This window comes from Scophthalmus maximus, chromosome 12 (assembly GCF_022379125.1).
Source record: "Scophthalmus maximus strain ysfricsl-2021 chromosome 12, ASM2237912v1, whole genome shotgun sequence".
NCBI classification, from domain to species: Eukaryota; Metazoa; Chordata; class Actinopteri; order Pleuronectiformes; family Scophthalmidae; genus Scophthalmus; species Scophthalmus maximus.
Window position 1 is genome coordinate 11238933 of NC_061526.1, and position 20826 is coordinate 11259758.

The 20826-nt window shown below is 44.8% G+C and overlaps 1 protein-coding gene across 1 annotated transcript in view; it reads right to left on the bottom strand.

Moving 5' to 3' along the window:
• The window catches only part of camk1da (calcium/calmodulin-dependent protein kinase 1Da), a 55946-nt gene extending 35452 nt beyond the window's left edge, over positions 1-20494 (bottom strand). Inside the window, exon 1 of the mRNA XM_035649968.2 lies at positions 20115-20494. Within this exon, the coding sequence (XP_035505861.2) occupies positions 20115-20212 (98 nt within the window). The 5' untranslated portion in view covers positions 20213-20494. The remainder of the gene's footprint in view (positions 1-20114) is intronic.
• Between the last annotated feature and the right edge of the window lie 332 nt (positions 20495-20826).

Below are 20826 nucleotides of genomic sequence, written 5' to 3' on the forward strand. Positions count from 1 at the left end.
CCATAGTTCAACTGTTGATCTCGAGGTCATCTGTTTGTAAAAACCATAAACCAGCATGTGATATTACGATATGATACGATATACTTTATTGTCCCCATAGGGAAACTTGTCTTGGACTCAAGTGCTGCCCAGATTATGCCTCCACAGTTACAAACAATGATCACACTAATACATTAAAAACAGCAACATAGAACAATAGATATCAGACATTCCATTGCACATATATTGCACATAGCGTATTGCACTCATCCAGTACTAATAACACCGTGAAACTATTGGTAAGCCTTCAAATTCATGGATGCAGTCCTCAAACAAACTGACCTTCCTGTATTTCAATTCGTCATCTGATGTAACACCTGCCAAAATTTTAATCCCTATTAAAAATAGAGTGTGTGAAAATGGCTCAAGCTTTTGTGTAACTGCCGTGATTTCACACCTGTATTGACAAACCGACATGAAGAGGACTTTCAAACGAGTGGGGAAAGTCAATGATGCAGACCTGCGTTGCAGAAACACACCAGGACAGGTCTGTCGTGTCCGTCAATGCCTTCCTGTTGCCTGTTGAGGGATTGACGTAAATTAAGGCTAAATTGACGTCAGTAATTGCATAATTAAAAATGTTAACACGTCTCTCATGAGATCGGGAGCAAACACAAACCTGCACCAGTAGCGTTTGGAGGAAATTGCTCACCGTGAGGGTTTCTCTTCTACCTGTAGGATTCTACATCAAGTGATAAAAATATTAAAAAAACAAGGGTGACGAAGCATTCTAAGCTGTAGAGAGGGTCAATTAGCTAATTTAATAAATATGACTCAATTTCAATCAGAAAGTCATTAGATGTTGAATAGTTTCATTGCTGATTCAACTTCACATGAATACGATGGCACAGAAGTGTGTGAAATGATGTAGCATAACTCAACAGCATGTTCACAGAAGATTTATGGGAAGAGATACACCAAATTAATTTATATCTTTCCAGATACCATATCGCTCACAATGCATAGTACCAATCCAATTAAAGTTCCGTTGCCCCCCCCTCAAATCTAAAGCATGAACCAGTGTGTGGAACTCATCAGAACCATCTTATTTAAGGCAACATGGAGCCGGGTAATGCTGGGGCCGGCAGATAGTCGGCATTTACTTTACTTTGGGGAACACAATGTTATCAGAAATCACGAACAGCTGCTCAGGCTCAAACAATAACAAAAGTCTGATCGAGAAAAACATGCGATGACGAGACGTCACCCAGCCCGAAGTTGTCAACTCCACAAAACTGCAAAATGGAAAAACAAATTACTCAGTAAGTCAGAATTGTAGCTCCTCTATTGGGAGAGAGAAGACAGAAATTAATGGGGAGAGATGCAACAGAGGTCCCAAGCTAAGATACGATATTGAACATTAAGTCAAACCTGGTCGTCATTTTGTTTTTCTTTTCAGTTTCTGTAATTCGATCAAACTCTCATCGAGTTATTAGCCACAACGTGCTTTCAATTTTTACTAATGTGCAAATGTTTCACCATTTCATAATCTTTCCAAAATGATCTTGGCACCTGTTGTCGGGTCCCAGCCCAAGGGTGGAAAAAAAACGCTGATCTAATTCGGGAGGAAGCGAGGCATGATGGGTAAAGAGTTTTGTCACAGTTGCTGTGCATGAAAACACACACACACACACACACACACACACACACACAGCATCTAGTCTCCATATGTAAAAACATAAACACTTAAATGAGGGAAGGGTAGCTGAGAGCCCCCTTCCTTGAGTGTTTTCCTCTTTTTTTTCGGGGGTGGGAGTGGAGCACACGCTGTATGCCTTTGTTGCAAAGTGCGTAGGCTTAAATAGCACTGTTGCCACGGCAGCAATAAAGTGCCAATTATAGTCTGTATTCTCTCCGTGACTCCAACAGCAGAGGATGAGGATGAAGAGAGAGTGAGAGAGAAAGATAGAGAGGGACTGAGGGAAAATGCCTGTACAGTCCTCTCTTCATACAAAGATCCACACAACCGATGCGTGAACCATTTGGTCAAAAAAGCTCAAGCCGTCGTCCATATGGGTGTGAGGAATTGGCTCCACCAGCAATACCACAACAGATGGGAGGTGCATGCAGAGCCCTGTAGCACAAAATGTAACGTTAACGTTGATACAAATGCTGCAGGTAAGTTAGCCACTGATAATGAACATTTCAACAATGGATTGTATCAATGCGCCAGATGTACCATCCAGTGGTGTAAAGTAAAAAAGTGCAAGTACTTCATCAGAGAAGAGAGGGAGAGAGAGTAAGAGGAGAGGGGATGGAGGGAGTAAGGTTAGGGAGGGAAGGAAAAGAGCAGATGGAGGGAGTAAGGGGGGTGAGAGGAGAGATGAGAGAGGGATGGAGGGAGTTTAAGGAGAGAAGGAAGGAGTAGAGGGAGGAGGGATAAACAAATACTGTTCATTGAGTTTAAATTGAAGAATTTAATTTCTGTCTCTTATGTTTTCTTCATACTTTTACTTTTGATACTTAAGTACATTTTAATACCTGAAAAATACATTTGATACTCAAGTAATTTTCTCATGTGTAACTTTCACTGTCACCAGAGTAATTTTCAAGTAAGAAATCTTTACTTTCACTCAAGTATAGCATGTAAGTACTTTATACACCTCTGCACGTGTCAGAGTTCTCAGGGTGTGTAACCCAAGAACTGAGAAACACAATATAAAAGTTTTCTGCACACAGACTGTGAGGTGTTCAATTCACAGGTGCCAATTTTTGCCAACCCAAAACAAGTCCCGAATCCCTGTTCCCACACTCAGTTCAGATTAAAGGGGCTAACAGCAATTTTGGAGAAAGCTTGTTTCTCTCTTTGGTCTTTGTGGTTGTGATTTTACTGCTGTGGCCGGGCCACGAACCAGTGACCTCGGGTATGGGAGTTCGACGACTAACCACTAGGCCACAACCGCGGAGAGTTGACGGCTAGATTTTATCAAATCAATCTCACACACTGTGACATGCAGCTACAAGGTGAGCCCACCATAACACGGCTGTTACAGGGGAGAGTAGTAAGTGACTACCATGTTCAACGACGATGTATAAGGCAACATTTGGTGTCTGTTTTCTCCACTGGAACTGTAATTTTCAACCTTGATTTGTCAAATTTTTTTCAGATTAGACTTTAATTTCTTTGGTATTATAGTTATTTTCTTTTGGCCCATGTTTGTGCTTCATTTCCTTTGGACATTTCGGAAAAACGTAGGTGTATTCATACCGATAACACCTGGTGATCAGGAATTTCCTGGGGACAAAAGAGAGAAGGTTTGGGAGGGGCGTATTGTTGGTGTGTGTGTGTGTGTGTGTGTGTGTGTGTGTGTGTGTGTATGTGTGTGTGAGATGCTGCACATGAAAGAAAGGAAGATGATGATGATTCCTGTCCGCTTTGTTGTGATCACATCACACAGAAAGATACACATCATACAGTACGTTGCACACACACTTGTAACCACTGAGGTGAGGTATGGATTTGCCATGGCAACAGCCCTGACCACACTGGGATGTCAGGAGACTTCCCTTCTGTTTACATTAATCACCATGGAGACAGCTGTGTGCACGGACCCTGGGTAATCCAATGCTGTGTGGAAAAAGCCAGGGACTGTTTGTGTGTGTTCATGGTCATTTCTGCATTCGTGTGTGTGTGTGTGTGTGTGTGTGCGTGTGTGTTCAAGGCTAAAACGATACACAGAAGAGGAGGGGAAAAAAGAGACAAGATGATAAATGATGACAAACCATCTGCCAGGCAGCATCACTTCTCACAGGAGCAATTAAGAGTTAGACGCTGGGATCCAGCAGAACAGAGTCACTACCCAGGGCTAATTCACTCAGACTTTCCTGTTAATGTCAGTATGAGCTACAACGTGTGCACAACAAGGTGGATTCTGCTCTTTATGAAACTCCTGAAGCTCTTGAATACAGTTGCACAAAACAGTCCAGAATACGCATATTCGCGTTGAATTTTCAGCGCTACCGGAAATTGAATTAGCAGCGACAGTGTCCCTGTCAGGTGCTCAGTCGGTTGCAGTTTGCAACTCTACCACCAGATGCGGCCAGAAAATTACAAAAATTACACACTCTGGCTTTAAATTCACAACAAAGCAGTGGATCATATCCCTTGACAAGTAGCAACTGAGGGAAAGCTGTGTGTTGATGTTTTAATGAGAGAGGTGACTCAGCCGTTCATCTTTCCTCACCTTGGAGATTTCCCTCTCTCTCACTCTCTCTCTCTCAAACACACACACACACACACACACACACACACACACACACACACAGAGACAAACAGTCAGTATTATAAGAGCCGTGCAGAGAGGGAGAGGCATACAGGGGAACGCAAGACAGCATTGCCTAACTCTTCTTTTTCTTTGACGACTGGAGATTTAAAAAAAGACATGACCTGATAAGTTGAAGGCCACCCGCGGGTGTCCAGCTCTGATTTTGGAAGTCGTGAGGGGAATATTAAAAATGGATTTGTCACGAGATGAGAAGGAAGATCCTTTCATCACACCCAGTCCCCCAGAGCAGAGGTCACATGTATGGAGCTACTGTAAGTTAGGGTTTTTACAATCAAAACCTCAGCACATACTTTACAGTTGCTGATCCCAGTGACTCTTGGTGAGCAAACACCTGATGTTTGCTTTGTTGTAACATGAAATACTTCTTTCATCTCTGCCTCGGTGATAATAAAGTCCAACCCATTCTTCTGAGGCTGGAACATGTGAGTAAAAAGAGAACTTGTGAAATCATTTCTTAACATTTGGAGTTTTGATTTTAAAAAGAATTCCACTAAAGAGTGGAAAAACAGGTCTGGCTCTATTGCAGCTTTCTATCACCAGACGGGCGACTGGGGATTGTAATTACATGTCTCACACACTGTGAGCAAACATCACTATATTTGCCTTTGATACAGTTCCTTCATTATGTATCCATTGCCTTTATCCTAACAGAGCTGAGAATGGTGCAGAGGCAGGTAGCCATCGACTCCCTCTGAGTACACAGTTGGCCAATGGAGAAAGTATAAAGTATCCTGAATGCCCGAAGGACAAAACAAATACAAGCTCGGTGCTAATTCTCCTGTTTTTTGAAGCCGAAATCAATCTTGCATAAGCTTCAGCTCATTCATGCTTCACGATCACGGGCTCATTCATCAGCCCCAAGGCTAACAACGAATGTCCAGTCATGTTCGTGCAGGTGTACAGCACAGACGTTATCATATTCTTGTATGTGTTTGTTCAAAGTGGATAAGTTATGCCAGCACACACCTTGCCGCTGCTTGGATTCTTCAAGAGCTCCCCCCAAAAACAGTAGCCTCGGACCCAGACAAATTCTGGGAGCTCATTCAAATTTGCTCTGCCAGAATATGGTCTGGATCCCGTCCATTGGGAAGTGATTCCCCTCCCGCAGAAAACTTGCCGGTCCAATCGCAAGCGGTTATCTGATAATGGGCGGGGTTTAAACCGTGACGCGGAGACAAGGCAACTTTTGGAAACAAATGCCGCTGATGAACGAGCATTTGACTAAAAGTACCTGACATTTTCAATTTTTCTCCCACAAAAACCGATAACACTGGTTCACAGACAATGTGGAACCATCATCACAGGCCTCTCCTCTCTGCTCTGGTCTGTTGACATTTTCGCGTCGCTCAACAGACGTCACATGCTTCGTTGCTCTCACCGGTTGTAGGTCTATCCAATTGCATCCGGAGGCATTTTGGCTCTGCGTCCGTTGGTAACGCCTCTTGGAAATCGTAAATGAACCGAGAGGTCCAAGGCTAATACGCATTTGAGCAATGGTCTGGCTACGCCGGGCTACAAAAACAGCACAGCCTATTCTGCCAAAACTTTCCATATAACCACGTGTATCTGACTGAGAAAAAACATGTAACGCTACGGATTTCCAAGGAACGAGCACTCGAAGCGTCCGCATCGGTTCGAATATGTAGTATGATATCAAATCACCTTTGCAAACAAACGTGACAGTTGCAGATTAAAGGTTTTGCAAAACAATTGCAACAATATGCTCTATTAAAAAAACAAAACACTTCACAGAAATGAGAACATTATGAGTGTGACTGAAGGGCTCTACAGCTTCACCACATGAAGCCATTATGTGTGGTTCTTTGTCTCCTATGAGACCTGCATGTTTGCTGGAGAGATTTGTGATAAAACTGTCTTTATTATATTGGTTGTGTCAGTATAAAAGATATAGCCTTGAAGGTGACTATTTCCTTTACTAACACACATACATGCTGATACTTGTATCGCTTCCAGGTATAAACCCGACCAAATATGCTGCTGTCACCGCTCGACACGGTCACACGCAGGAGAACAGGTGTTAACAGAGCCGTGTTACATCATAACGGCTATTCAGTCGGCTACATCTCGGCTTCGCCCAACAGATTACAAATTAATTTAATCACAGCTACGTCACAAAAAACATAAAAAGACACGTCAAACACACAAGCATAGCGAAGTGGTTGTGTCAGCATTGGCAAACGGTCACACGGGGTGCGGCAGGCCTTGAGGTTTTTGCCGAGAGCGGAAGGGACCCACCAGCGGCCAAGCGCGCTCGCTTATAGAGAGTGACTATGAATAGCAGCGTCAGCTACGTGCCTGAAATGTGACAATTTTACGAGGCAGCCAGGAGCCAGTATCACTCGAGTGTTCAAAGTCGTTTTACACTGTACCGTATAACATGATTAAAATGAGAATTTGCCAGGCAACCAGCAGAGAGTTATTTTGCAAGAATGAAATGGCCAGCACCGATTTGGTTTTTTGAAACCTTTCATAACCATATTTGCTGTGATAATGGGTCTAATCGTGTTGTCCCACGCTGTGTCACAGGCTCAGCAACACTAAACTACCATAACCATGGGTGCATTATTACGATTAAAGTAAAAGTGAAAACGCAACTGGGTGTTACCAAATAATAAGAAATGGTACGTGCAAGTATCAAACAGCACCTCAGCTGTAACAAAGCATCTCTCCTCTCTCAGTCTCTTCAAAACTGGTTTTAGTTGAGTTTTATGTGTGTTGTTTCTCTATCTCACGTGTGTTACATTGCGTTCTGCTCAAGGACGACTTGAGTGTAACTGGGCCAGGCTAAGCCACATAAACGGCCACTCACACACACTCACACACACTCACACACACACACACACACACACACACACACACACACGCACACACACGCACACGCACACTGATCTAAGTACAGTAGTAGGGGTTAGTGAAAGTAGGTCTGCTCTAATACAGAAAAAGGCTCCAAGGTGAAAATGAGTGTGAAGTGTAATGCTTGCCAGTTTTTGAGTCATTTTGTAGTATCATTGTGTGAGTGTGTTAGTTTACAGTAGATATGTTTTAAACAAAAAGTGGATTAACATAAATATCCTAAGGGTTTTAAGGGTTTTAAGGGTTTTACATGTGTGTGTTTGTGTGTGTGTGTGTGTGTGTGTGTGTGTGTGTGTCTGCATATTTGCAGTCTGCCCTAAATTACCTGTCCAGGAGACAGAGTGTGTGCTGGCAAGCAATGGAGATTCTGCAGCGCTGCCTCCGTTAACGGCAGCGATCATTCACAATCTGATGGGCAACGGCTAACCATTACCACGGCAACCTGCCAAACCTGCCTACTAAATATTATTTGGGTACATGTTGTCACTCCATAACTAATCACAGCCATCTGATTGCTATCGGATGAAGACAAAGGAAGGTTATAAACGGGAACAAAAAGTTAAACTAAGGCAAGTTTTTAATAAATAAAACAAGATATTTGGAGCTATTCATCTACTGTAACATTATCAGCAGTTCTTCCCTCACCTATAGATAAATCCAGGTTGTAGGTGGAAGTAGGTGGACATGGCTTCAAACTCAAAGCCCTTGTCTTTGATTTGCCCAGGCAGTGCAGACCCCCTCACCTTTCAAATTGGAAAACGGAAGTTTTTTTGGAAACGCTGCTCGCAACCTTTTACGCCGGGGACGCATTTTAGTAAGGACTGGCATAAACTGTGACAATCACCCTCATTCCCTCCTGATTGTTTCTTATAGGGTGCAACTTGACTAACAGCAGTGAAGGAAAAAAAAATCTAGATGTATCATACATATCTTTCAATTCATAATCACGAAATTGCCAATTCTGAAGTGTAGTGCCAAAGCCCAAAGCCAATGTGAGTAGCCATCATCCTCATTCACACAAACCATCTCCATCTGTCGCTTCATCATAGGGCGCCTCCTGACCGCGATCGTCCCAAACCCATAATACAGCAGGCAGATTAGTCCGGAGGTGAAACAAGATTGACAGAGCCAGCTGTTGTTTGCGCTCATCACATTTGGTAAAAAAACAGGTTCTGTCATATTGGCACCACCTGCAAAAATTTGGCAACCACTTACAGTGGTAATGCAACGAATTGACGATTGAACTTTGAATTTGTGCCACGCGATGCTTTCAAAAAAGCTACTCGGGGGTAATATTGTGGAATGAACCTGGTCATTTTGTAGTCGCTTTGGCACCGTTTTGTTGTTGTTGTTGTTCTAGGAAAGACAGATATAAAATACAGATTCATAAGCTGAGGTCTTATTCATTTTAACATTGGGATTGTCATGACGATGCACATCATCTCACAAGCCACAGTCACACAACCGAACATGCGCCTACATGCCTGTTACCTGCATCAGGTTTGTCGAGGAACTTCTCTCCTCTCCTCTCTGTGAGACTGCAAAGACAAGTGTTTGGTTTGCCTATGCCAGGTCATCTTATTTTCGGGATGAAGGGACAGCCGGTGGTTAGCTGAAGGCTGTCTCGGAATTTAGGTTACATCTTGCAAGATTCACTGCAGTACATATAGAGCATACTCAGACAGAGACTGAGTGTTACTATGGAGATGAGCCATTCTGTTTGTGAGATGACGACATTATTCAGAGAGAGCTATATACACCCACCGGGAGAGGTTGTTGGGACGCCATGCACTGACCACTTGTAGATCTGTGTAACGAACCAGAAGTTTCTTCGATATTGAGTTCCTTGTAATAAATGCTTCTGCTTAAGACATCCACGGTCTCTGTCCTCCTGAGTCAGCGTCAACTCCATCATATTTTTCCAGCACAAGGTTGACAGTCTAATTCTCATCTGCCAGGGAAGCCTCACTTAACTGGTATAGGGTTGAAGGGTATATAACTGAGTTCTGCATTATATGGTGAGGTCAACAGTCACCCCCCCTTTTCACTGTCGCATCTGCGGATAAATCTTTTTTGCCAAGTCTTGCTCGGAAAAATCAATCACAACCTGCCCGCGCTCGCTCTCCGACCGTCGAAACAGGAGATGAGAAAAAAGACAGGGACGTTCAGATCTCTGTGCTCCTGCAGTGGACAAAGCCTCACAGACAGGGAAGATAAACGGACCCAAACTGAGATGGTCTGACTGCTGATTCATTGTGCATTCTGTCCCACATCCTCTCCAAGGTCAACCGTTGACACTGCCACAGCTTTCCATTCATTGCCTAAAATTGAAATTGTTATTTAGATGGTAACCATACATCAGCTCCATGTCTCCAATTTTGCACGGGGACAGGGTTCTGAGTGATCACAGGGAGATAATGTTGTTCTTTAGGGGAGCAAAAGCTTCACAAATGTCTGGTGATGGCAGATGGCGGAAGAAAAAGGAAAGGCTGATTGAAAAATCACTTCCATCATATAGTATTTCTCCAGGAGGGGCCCTGAGGCCGCCCCTCAGGCGTGTGCTCCCCCCATTGTTATTCATAACCACTCCTCATTTCTCAATCCTCTGCCCGTTATCTTTTCTTCTTCTTCCTCCTCCTCCTCTTCTCTCTTCTATGTTCTTATATATTGCACTGCCTCTGTCAAAAGCAGCAGAGCCTCGAGGGAGGATATGCTAAGCTGCTTTCTGCAGCTCTGTATCACAGCCATCAGGGTTTACTGTATAGCTTTTATTCAAAAGGAATTTAAAAAAATACTGTCACGGTTTCATAGAAATAAAGGTCTTCATCACTTCTGACCGTCTGCTTTTCTGAGAACTTTTCAGCGGATAAAAAAACTAAACAAAGGTCTTTCCATTTACTGCTCCAAATATTTCATGTGGTAGGAATCTGAAACCTCCGTAGCTCATTAGTGTCTCCAACCTTAAAGTGCTGCTTCTGGGAGAACACGGGTTATGGGGAATCTGAAGATGAAAATGAAGCGAGTTGAATCACTGTAATGGTTTGCAGACCGAGGGGCCTTTGGCTGCTCCGTATAAGAGCGCTTCCCGTGTTTTAGTTTTTAGTAAAACTACAAGCAATGTCATTCCAACACACCCCGAGGGGGTGAACCACAGCGCTTGCTCACACAATCTTGATTTATCCAGGAAACGGGTTTGCGTTGTCTCAGCACACATTATGACCACAGGCTGAGCTGACGCTGTGTCCGTGCCCCCGGCTGGTCCAACATGATTGTCTCACCGCTTTTTAGTTTTCTTCTGCAAAAGGTACGCAAAGGTGCTTTGGCAGCAAGGAGGGTAGCCAGCAATGAGGAGGTCACGAGTCGAATTTCCCCCAACGCAACACAATCCACCATGCATTTTTGATTAGCCACCAAAACTTTCATTTTAGTCAAAACCATCCTATTTGTTTATTCATTCACCTCTTTGACTATTCAATTAAAATCTGTGATACACAATCGCCTATGCTGTTCACAAGTCTACTTCCCACTCTGTTGACTTCTCACTATGTTTTTAGAGGCTGCAGGAAAACAGTAAGCAACGCTGCTCTTGCTGCCGCAACTCCACTGGCCCAGAGCACCCTGTCGCCCCCGGATCACAAAAATATGGTCACCCACCAAGTGCTAAATTCACGAAAGCGAGCATTTAAATAACAGTGTCCCTGCGGGCTGTATCCCTGATTCCCCTCTCGGACAGCAGATGTTGTTGTCGAGACCCTTCAGGATTGCACAACCGGACTGAAACCAAATCCCTCCCGGAGAAACAGACTGAAGCATTACGATCGAGTGTCTCGTTTCTGCAGCTGTCGCACAATACCTGCATTCATTTTGTCTTCCTGCAAAGTTCATATGTACCTCTCTTGTGTCTGCAGATCTCACAAAGGAGAGGATGGCCAAATGTAACATCTCCATCTCATCTCATTATGATACTGTTTCTTGAAAGAATTGTCATGCAGTAGGTCACCAGGAAACAGCATTTTGTCTTGCTTCCCTAACAGAAAAAGATGGAGTCACACAGTGTGGCTAGTGGGGCAAGAAGCCCCAGACAAAAATGGAAAGTGTCAAGTGTTTTTGATGCGTAATGTCAAGCTCCCCGAATACCTGACCCAGGTACGTGGCCTGATGATACAGCATGAAGTAAACGCTTATAAAGTCATAAAGTGAAGGACTGACAGGATACAACAAAATAAAGAGTTTTAAATGTCACATTTTGGCAGTTTATCAAAATATATGAATGTTACGGATATTGGCCTAACTTACATACATACATACATTATTTTGATGGCTGTTTTGCGCATCTCCTCACTTTATTCCACAAAAAAAATCAAATATTTCTCGATATGCGTTTTTTTTTCTTTCAAACATGTGGCTTTGTTTACATCCATGAACAGCAACGTCCCAGCGTGCACACAGCTGTCAGACAGGGCCGCCGCGTGTGTGCCACCCCAGCCTCTCAGCCCCGGGCCATTATAAGCTGGATGTGGTCGCTGAGAGGCTTAAAATAGAGCGCTGATCCGATAATGGACTAAAGTTTATGATCATTAATACTCACTCCCCTACACACGTGCGCAAACACCCTTTCACAATAAATGTATTTAGTCATGAGGGAAGACCTGAGCAAGCGAATGCAAGCGAGAGAGAGAGAGAGAGAGAGAGAGAGAGAGAGAGTGTGTGTGTGCGTGCGTGACGTGACTGTAGCTCAAATTTCGTAGCACTGACATCCCAAACTGAGATCAGCATATTCCACGTTAATCCGCGTTGAAACATGAATCTGTGTCTGTAACTGGAAGATTGACAAAAGCTCTGACTTCAACAGAGTTATGTCAGTAACAATAGCATCACCCACACGGTCGTCAACAAAGCAATAATAACAGTAACATTGAGGGATCATTTGGATCAGTTTAATACAACCTGGTCTTCTTCTTTTCAGCACTGGCTATAATTCACAACTGTGTTATGGGGCAGCTGTCTGGTGAGCCCGATATCTGATGCTGAAACTACTATTCCCCGGCTTCAGATTCCAGCTACTCTGCAATCCCATTTTCTGTCTCTGCCGCTATCAGCTCTCATTGACTCTGGTGCCGAGGACAACTTCCTCGATCACGACGTTGTGAAGAGAGCCGGGTTTTCTGTTGAGCCGCTACCCAGTCCTATTAGTGTGACGGCTATTGATGGAAACCTCCTTGCGGAGATCACGCATCAGACTGTTCCCGACACTTTAATTCTGTCTGGCAATCATCGCGAGTCTATTAGGTTTACGCTTATGTCCGCGCCAACCACCCCACTCATCCTTCGGTTCCCTTGTTTGCGTCTCTGTAACCCTCACTTAGATTGGCATAGACAGAGGATCCACAGCTGGAGCGCCCGCTGTCACTCTGAGTGTCTTGGCTCTGCTGTTCCTCCGGCAGAGGGCACTCCCGCACCACTAACTGAACCTCCCAATCTTTCATTAGTCCCTGAGGAATACCATGACCTAGCGGAGGTTTTCAATAAGGAGAAGGCATTGTCGTTACCCCCCCCCCCCCCCCATAGGCCTCTGCCGACGAGTCGATTATACAGTCTATCCCGTCCGGTAAGAAATATGGAGCAATACATTGGTGACTCTCTGGCTGCTGGCATCATCCACCCCTCGTCGTCCCCGGTAGGTGCAGGGTTCTTTTTTTTGTGGACAAGAAGAACAAGACATTACGCCCCTGCATAGATTTTCGCGGCCTAAATAACATCACTGTCAAGAATAAATATCCCCTGCCACTCATTGACTCCAAATTTGAACACGTTCAGGGTGCCATGGTTTTTTCTAAGCTAGACCTGCGGAATGCCTATCACCTCGTTCGGATCCGGGAGGGCGATGAGTGGAAAACGGCGTTTAACACCCCGCTTGGGCATTTTGAATATTTAGTTATGCCGTTTGGGCTCACCAATGCCCCAGCGGTTTTTCAAACATGGTAAACGACGTGCTTAGGGACTTTCTGAACCGTTTCGTTTTTGTTTATCTCGACGATATTCTCATTTTTTCTAAATCCATCGATGAGCATACGTCGCACGTGCGTCAGGTCCTTCAACGGCTGTTGGAGAATAAAAGCGTAGAAATGTGAATTCCACAAGTGATCAGTCCCTTTCTTTGGATTCATCTTCGAGAGCAGGCAGGTGAAGACAGACCCTGTGAAGATCAAGGCGTTGACTGAATGGCCCACACCCACTTCGCGGAAACAGTTGCAGCGGTTTCACTCAACGCTGCAGTTTGTTGTTGAGGTGGATGCTTCTGACTCTGGGGTGGGAGCCGTCCTGTGTCAGTGCTCCCCAACAGACCAGAAGCTCCACCCTTGTGCCTTTTTCTCCAAGAAACTGTCTCCCGCAGAAAGAAATTACAACGTGGGCAATCGGGAGCTACTGGTGGTTAAGCTGTCGTTGGAGGAGTGGCGGCATTGGCTGGATGGAGCGGAGCAGCCGTTCGTGGTCTGGACCGATCATAAGAATCTGGCGTACATCCAAGCTACCAAGAGACTCAACTCTCGTCAAGCCAGATGGGCCCTGTTCTTTAACAGGTTTAACTTTATTTTGTCATTCCGTCCTGGTTCACGTAATATAAAGCCTGATGCTCTGTCCCGCTAGTTCACCGACGCTGAAGAGACCGGCAAGCCTGAGACAGTCCTGCCTTCCCCCTGCGTTGTGGCTGCGGTACGCTGGGAGATAGAGTCGCTGGTGAAGACGGCCCAACGAACTGACCCCGGACCAGGGGATTGACCGCCGACCCTGCTCTATGTTCCAGAGTCAGTGCGGTCTCAGGTGCTGCAGTGGGTTCACACCCTGCTTTGCCGGTCACCCAGGGATGTACCGTACGCTGACTTTGTTAAAGAGACACTTCTGGTGGCCATCAGTGGAAGCAGATGTTCGGGCTTACGTGGGGGCCTGTTCTATCTGTGCACGGGGAAAGGCCTCTCACAAGCCCCCGTCTGGTCATCTGCTGCCCCTCCCGGTCCCAAGCACCCCTGGTCCCACATTGCTCCGGACGTTGTCACTGGCCTGCCCAAGTCTGAAGATAATGATACTATACTTACCATTGTGGACAGATTCTCTAAATCTGCCCACTATGTAGCATTACCAAAATTACCATCTGCCAGTGAGACAGCGGACCTCTTAGTCCAACATGTATTCCGTCTCCATGGAATACCTGTGGACATCGTGTCTGATAGAGGCCCACAGTTCATTTCTCGTGTCTGGAAGACATTCTGTGCTGCTCTCGGTGCTTCTGTGAGTTTGTCCTCAGGGTTCCATCCCCAATCTAACAGCCATACAGAGAGGGCAAATCAGGACCTGGAAGCTACTCTGCGTTGTGTGGCTGCTCAGAATCCAACCTCCTGGGCTAAAGATCTTCCGTGGATTGAGTATGCCCACAACGCCTTGACCACCTACGCCACCGGCCTGTCCCTGTTCGAAATGACCGCTGGATTCCAACCCCACTGTTTCCCTCCCAGGAGAGAGAGTTGGCCGCCCCTTCGGTGCAGGAGAATCTTCGCCGCTGCCACAATGTGTGGAGCGACGCCGTGCGGCCCTGCTTAGGACCACAGAACGCAACAAGAGGGTGGCAGATAGGCACAGGACACCTGCGCCCCGTTTCCAGCCAGGTCAGGAGGTTTAGCTCTCCTCTAAGAATATTCCTCTGCAGACCAATTCACTGAAATTGTCTTCCCGGTATTTGGGACCGTTCATGGTGGAGTGCGTGATAAATCCCTCTGCGGTCTAGCTGAAGTTACCTCAGATGAAGATCCATCCTACATTCCACGTGTCACAGATTAAGCCCGTGTCCTCTAGTCCCTTGTGCCCGCCTGCGTGGATCCCCCACCGCACGCCCAGATCATTGACGACCATCCTGCCAAATCTGTCCGGAGGCTCCTGGACGCCCGGACGCGGGGCAGGGGGCAACAGTATCTAGTCAACTGGGAGGGTTATGGGCCGGAGGAGAGGACCTGGATCCCTAGGCGCTTTATCCTGGATCCACAGTTGATCACAGACTTCCACCGCGATCATCCGGACAAGCCTAGTGGGACACCCGGTGGCATCCGTTGAGGGGGGGTACTGTTATGGGGCAGCTGTCTTTCTGGTTGTAGGTCTGGGGGTGGGTCCTTCCTGAAGCAAGTTAAGGGCCGTGGCCGTTCACTCGGCCGCTCTACTCGCACAGCTGCTGCCCATCCATGAATCACCGCTACAAGATTTAAACCCGGATTGATCTCACCATCGTCGCCAGATTGTTGTATCCACCAGTGTGGTAAACGTGGCTCTGTTTAGTCATTACTCGTGTTCTGATTTTGTTCATGTTCCAATTCCTCTAACTCCTGTTCTTTCTGTGCTCAGACCCTGCCTCCAGCTGACATCTGCCCTGCTCCAAGTTCCCCTTCAGCCTGTCCTGCTACATGCCCGCAGCCCACCAGCCACCGCGGTTAAAGCCTGAGCTCGCCTGCCTGGTTTCCTCCTCTGGGGTTCGCTTCTGGTCGAACCGTTAAATAAAGAAACTTTTTGTTCTACTCACACCGCACCTCTGAGTCTTGCCTGTCTCTGTGTTCTGGGTCAGAAGCTATACCTAACAAACTGGTCATAACAACACTGCACTAGCCAAGTTCAAGTTCTGGAAACACACGCAGAGATTTTGCTACCAGGGGCAAGAAACATGAGAATTCAAGATGATCAAACTGATTTTAAAAGAAACATGTGTTATCCAAATTTATTTGGAAGAGAAAAAAATGTGAACGTGTTTGTATTACCCAAACTGTGTGCTTTTTATCCGTTAAATTTGGACTTGTGGTACTAGTTTTACATCCAGATGATAGTAGTTTAGACAACTACTATTATTTGCAACCTATCTGATCGTCTAACGCTCACATTTTCATTCTTCACGTGGTAGCAGTCAGTTTGGCGTGTACAGTATTATCAGAATGATTAGAAACGATAGTTCATGACCCATGTTGAGCATGGAAGTTCACTCTCGACTTCAGGAATAGCAGGTTGACAAAATATTAACCAAAGTTCCTCCTCCCACCCTCTTTCTGCCCACTTCTCCTCTCTTCCTCATTTCTCTCCTCACCCCAACCGGTCGAGACAGATGACCGCCCACAACTGAGTCTGGTTCTGTCAGATATTTCTTCCTGTTAAAAGAGAGTTTTTTCTCTCCACCGTCGCCAAGTGCTTTGCTCATTGTGGGATTTGTTGGGTTTTCCCTGTAATATTGTAATATTGACCTCACTATGTTAAGTGCCTTGAGACAATATATGTTGTGATATGGCGCTATACAAATAAAATTGAATTGAATTGAAAAATTGTGACGGACAACAACATCAGCCAAACATGGGAACATAGAAAATATAGAAAAAGGTCCACGACAAAATCCAGCTGCATGAGCAATCACCACCAACTTAATGGCTGATGACATCCTCCTGAGATGAACGGAGGAAAAGCTTTTGGACATTTTGTCACATAGCAAAGAACCATCTTTTGTTCTTTTTATAACATTTCTATTTATAACAGGGATAAAAGAAAATAAACCCTTTTTTAAATCTGCATCCACGGTCAAAAAAAGGAAAGCGTGTTGGAGTTGAACACAGGGACACTCAGGGAGGGAGCTATATGACACAGAGAGCCACATAAAGAAAGAAAGGCATTGAGAAAGTGGAGGATGTGTGTGTGTGTTTGGGGGGGGGGGGCTGTTCAGGCCCAGAAACAGTGGAGAGAACAGTGCCAGCAGCAGGGAAGTAGAGCATCAATTAAGGGCAGCGTGCCCTAGATGGCACAGTGACATTCCCACAATGCATCACCATCATCACCGCCAGTTTACTTTTCCGCTCGTACACTGTTTCTTCTCTCTGGGGTCCTCCCTGGAAAGACTTTCATCCGACCTCATCTGGACGTCTAACCTGGACCCAGAGTCCAACTGTGTTTGGTAATAGTCAGGTAAAATTTGCACACAAGGACATTTATTTTCCTTCTGTGTTTTGAACTAAGAAAAGATCAACTTTTATTCTCCTGAAGGAAATTTTGTCTTGAACACATGCAGCGATTCCCTCCTGCGGAGAGCTGCAAACCTGGGGCTCACAAGCACACGGACACACACACGCACAGACACACACAAAGAACACACTCCTGTTGGTATTGAATTATTGAATAGTGAGCAACAGGGACACAGACAGAATACTCACCAGGGGAGGGTAATAAGACACTGAGGAGAGCCTCATGTACATGGCTGCACAAAGTCACCCACACACACACACACACACACACACACACACACACCTGTCAGTAGGAGTTAGGATTGAGAGATTAATGTTTTAGGGGAAAGAGAATCGTAGGTCACACTCTGAAAAAAAACAAAACCCTAAACAGAGGAGGTGACCGAGTGTGAGGAGACAAAACATGACGTGACATCACATCCCTCAGAGCACAGACTGCACATAATGTTTCTGCGTCAGCTCAAAAGTGCTGATGCAGATACATTCAAAACTGCAGTGGCACTTAGACCAGTCTGACGCTTAAGCTTTCCAACGTGCGCTGCTGCACCTGAACACATTGCTGCTGCTGCTGCTGCTGGTCAAGGTGACTTGTCCGACCTGCAAACACTGACCTCTGTATCTTGTTTAACGTCGCTGTTGTTGCGAGACAATTTTCCCACTGGCTGGTAATCTCATCAGCTACAGTAGCACATACAACAACCCATTTTTGATTGGTTCTATGCAGCTGCTGCTTTTGTTTCTATGCTCTACTTTGTTCCTAATTTAAGCACTGTAACCACCTCTCCTCTTCCTCATCCCGCTTTGAAACCACTCCTCCATCTGACACACACACACACACACACACACGCACACACACACACACACCCACACACACACACACACACACACACACAAGCACACACACGCACACACACACACACACACACACACACACACACACACACAGACACACACACACACACACACACACACACACACTCCTTCTGCTGATGCATCAGGTTAAAAGATCTGTCAGCAGATCTGGTTAATGTGTGGCTGCAACATGGCCGACTTAGTTGGATCATTGAGTCCTGTACCGGTCTGCCTCCAAAGTGCGTCTGACAATGTGTTTCACATCCGGTCCAAACCCCAACGGCTAGATGTCCACAACGTTGCTGAAGGAAAACGTCTCCCTATTCAGGGGGAAATTTTATAATCCCTGCATAGTTAATCCCAATCTGCATCCCCCCCGCCTCCAGGGCTCCAGGCTGCCGTCCAACCAGGCGCAGCTCATTCCACACAGCAGGAAAACAGACAGACGCCGAGGGGCCTCACAGTCAGAGGTTTATGGGGCATTGAATTTTCATCGTAGCAAAAGAGATCAAAAGAAACACAACATGGGACCATAGTAAATTCATTAAGAAATATTAAACATATTATCACCCAATAATAATACCGCTGCAATCAGTTTTGATGCAAATTTACATCATCTTGTGGAGATATCATAAGGATTTCATATTGTGACTACTATACCATTAACTAAGCACCAATAAAAATAAGTGCTGTGTAAAGATTTCTAAAACTCATTGTTTGTAATGATAACATAAATCAGTGATACCCAAAGAGGGATACCATAACCCCAGTGGAAACTTACAAAAAAATTTAAAAATTTAAATGACATTATTGGACTTAAGTCAGTTTAGACAACTGTAAAACCCGAACACAACATGTGTTTTAATTGAGAGTGCATGATAATCAGTTAGCGACTGGGTCTGGGAAAGGCAGAAATAAATAAACAGCTAAAAGGTGCTGAGCACGAGTTACAGTGCAATTTGAATAGTTAGCTAAAATAAATGGGTAAATGGTGTACAAAACTAAAGTGATGGAAAACAACTGAAAAATGAAAAAAAAATTGATAAATTGTAAAATATTAAGAGTAACACATTAATGGTTGAAATAATTTGGCTAAAAGTTAATAGATAGAAAATGGATATAAGTAGCTATAAGCAATGGTTGAAATGGTTAACTAAATAAACGGTTTCAGATAGATTGCTAAAATATTTAGCTAATGCTAAGTAACGGATAAGTTAAAAATGTTAGCTAACACATAATTGAAAAACATTAGTGAACGCTTTAATTAACAGATGAGTTCAAATGGACAGGATAAAGCTAAAAGTAACGGGTAACACGTTCGAAGAGTATGCTAACGCTAAAGGTAAAAAAAAGTCATAGTAATCACTTTTAGCCATAGTGATTACTATGGCTAAAAGAAATGGCTAAATTGTTATGGTAAAATCCATGAAAAAATGGATAGCCAGTTGAAATTGTTAGGTAAATGAAATGAATTAGTACTGATAAACGGTTGAAATAATTAGCTAGCTGAATTATTGTATGACAGTAATAGTGTTAGGAAGCCTGCCGTTGACTGCCCTGTGGACTGTACTTCCACCGAGCACATCATACCCCGGAACTATGCTGAAATATTATGCCACATTGCCTATTATTACACCGGTGTCACGGCATCGGCATGTCATGGCATTAGTGAAATAACAATAGAGTACAGAAGAGGAGAAACATTTGCGGGTGATGTGATTATTAAACCCCCCACCCACCGACCTGAGCATAACACAGGACATCCAACATGATCCAACAGAGATTGTAGAAGAAGAAGAAGAAGAGTGTAGAACTGTCCAGGTGTGTCAGGGTTAGTGCCGACGAATATTGTTAAGTCTCTATTGTAATATCGGTCAAAAGCTGTAACATGGCCAACAAGTGAAGCTAAGGTCACTGTAAACTCACTATAGAGCCAGTGGGAATGTAGATATATATATATATATATATATATACTGGAACATCACACAGCGAAAGATGAAATCTCAGGTGCGGCGTGTGCAGTACTCACGTGCCGAGCAGCTCCTTGAAATCGAAGATCTTCTTGATGTCGTCGACTTGTTTCTTCCACGTTTCCCCCCTGCCGGCGTCTCCGTTCTCCCGAGCCATGGCGCTGCTTGACCGGCCCGAGTGCGACCGACCGACCGACCGACCAACCGATACTGGGCTGCGGGAGGAAGGGGATGCGAGGGGGGAAAAAATGATCAAATTAAATCAAATAAAAAAAATAAAAAAAATGGAAGACTGTTTAAAGAGACGGAGGAAAGTGAAGCCGAGCAGAGTGTGAGAGGTTTGCAGATATGTCGGTGGTTCGTGGTCTGCTGCAGGACCATATGAGTCTTCCTGCAGGTTACAGTGTCCCTATACTGCCTCCCTCTCTCTCTCCCCTCTCTCTCCCCTCTCTCTCTCTCTCTCTCTCTCTCTCTCTGTCTCTCTCGCTCTCTCTTTCTGTCTCTCTCTCTCTCCATTTCCTCTCCTCAGCCGTCAATTCACAACGAAGGTAACTATACTTCTCCTACGCAATTTCACAATAAAAGCCCGATTTACATAATGTAGTAGCATATATGCGTGAAAACAATACTTGCTCAGGTGTATAATATTATTATTATTGCTACTACAATGACTGACAGTATAAAAACCAAAAATCAATCCGAACTATGCATTTTAAACCAAATATCAAACTGCTGAAAAACATATTTAAAAAAAAAAGAAATGTAATAGAC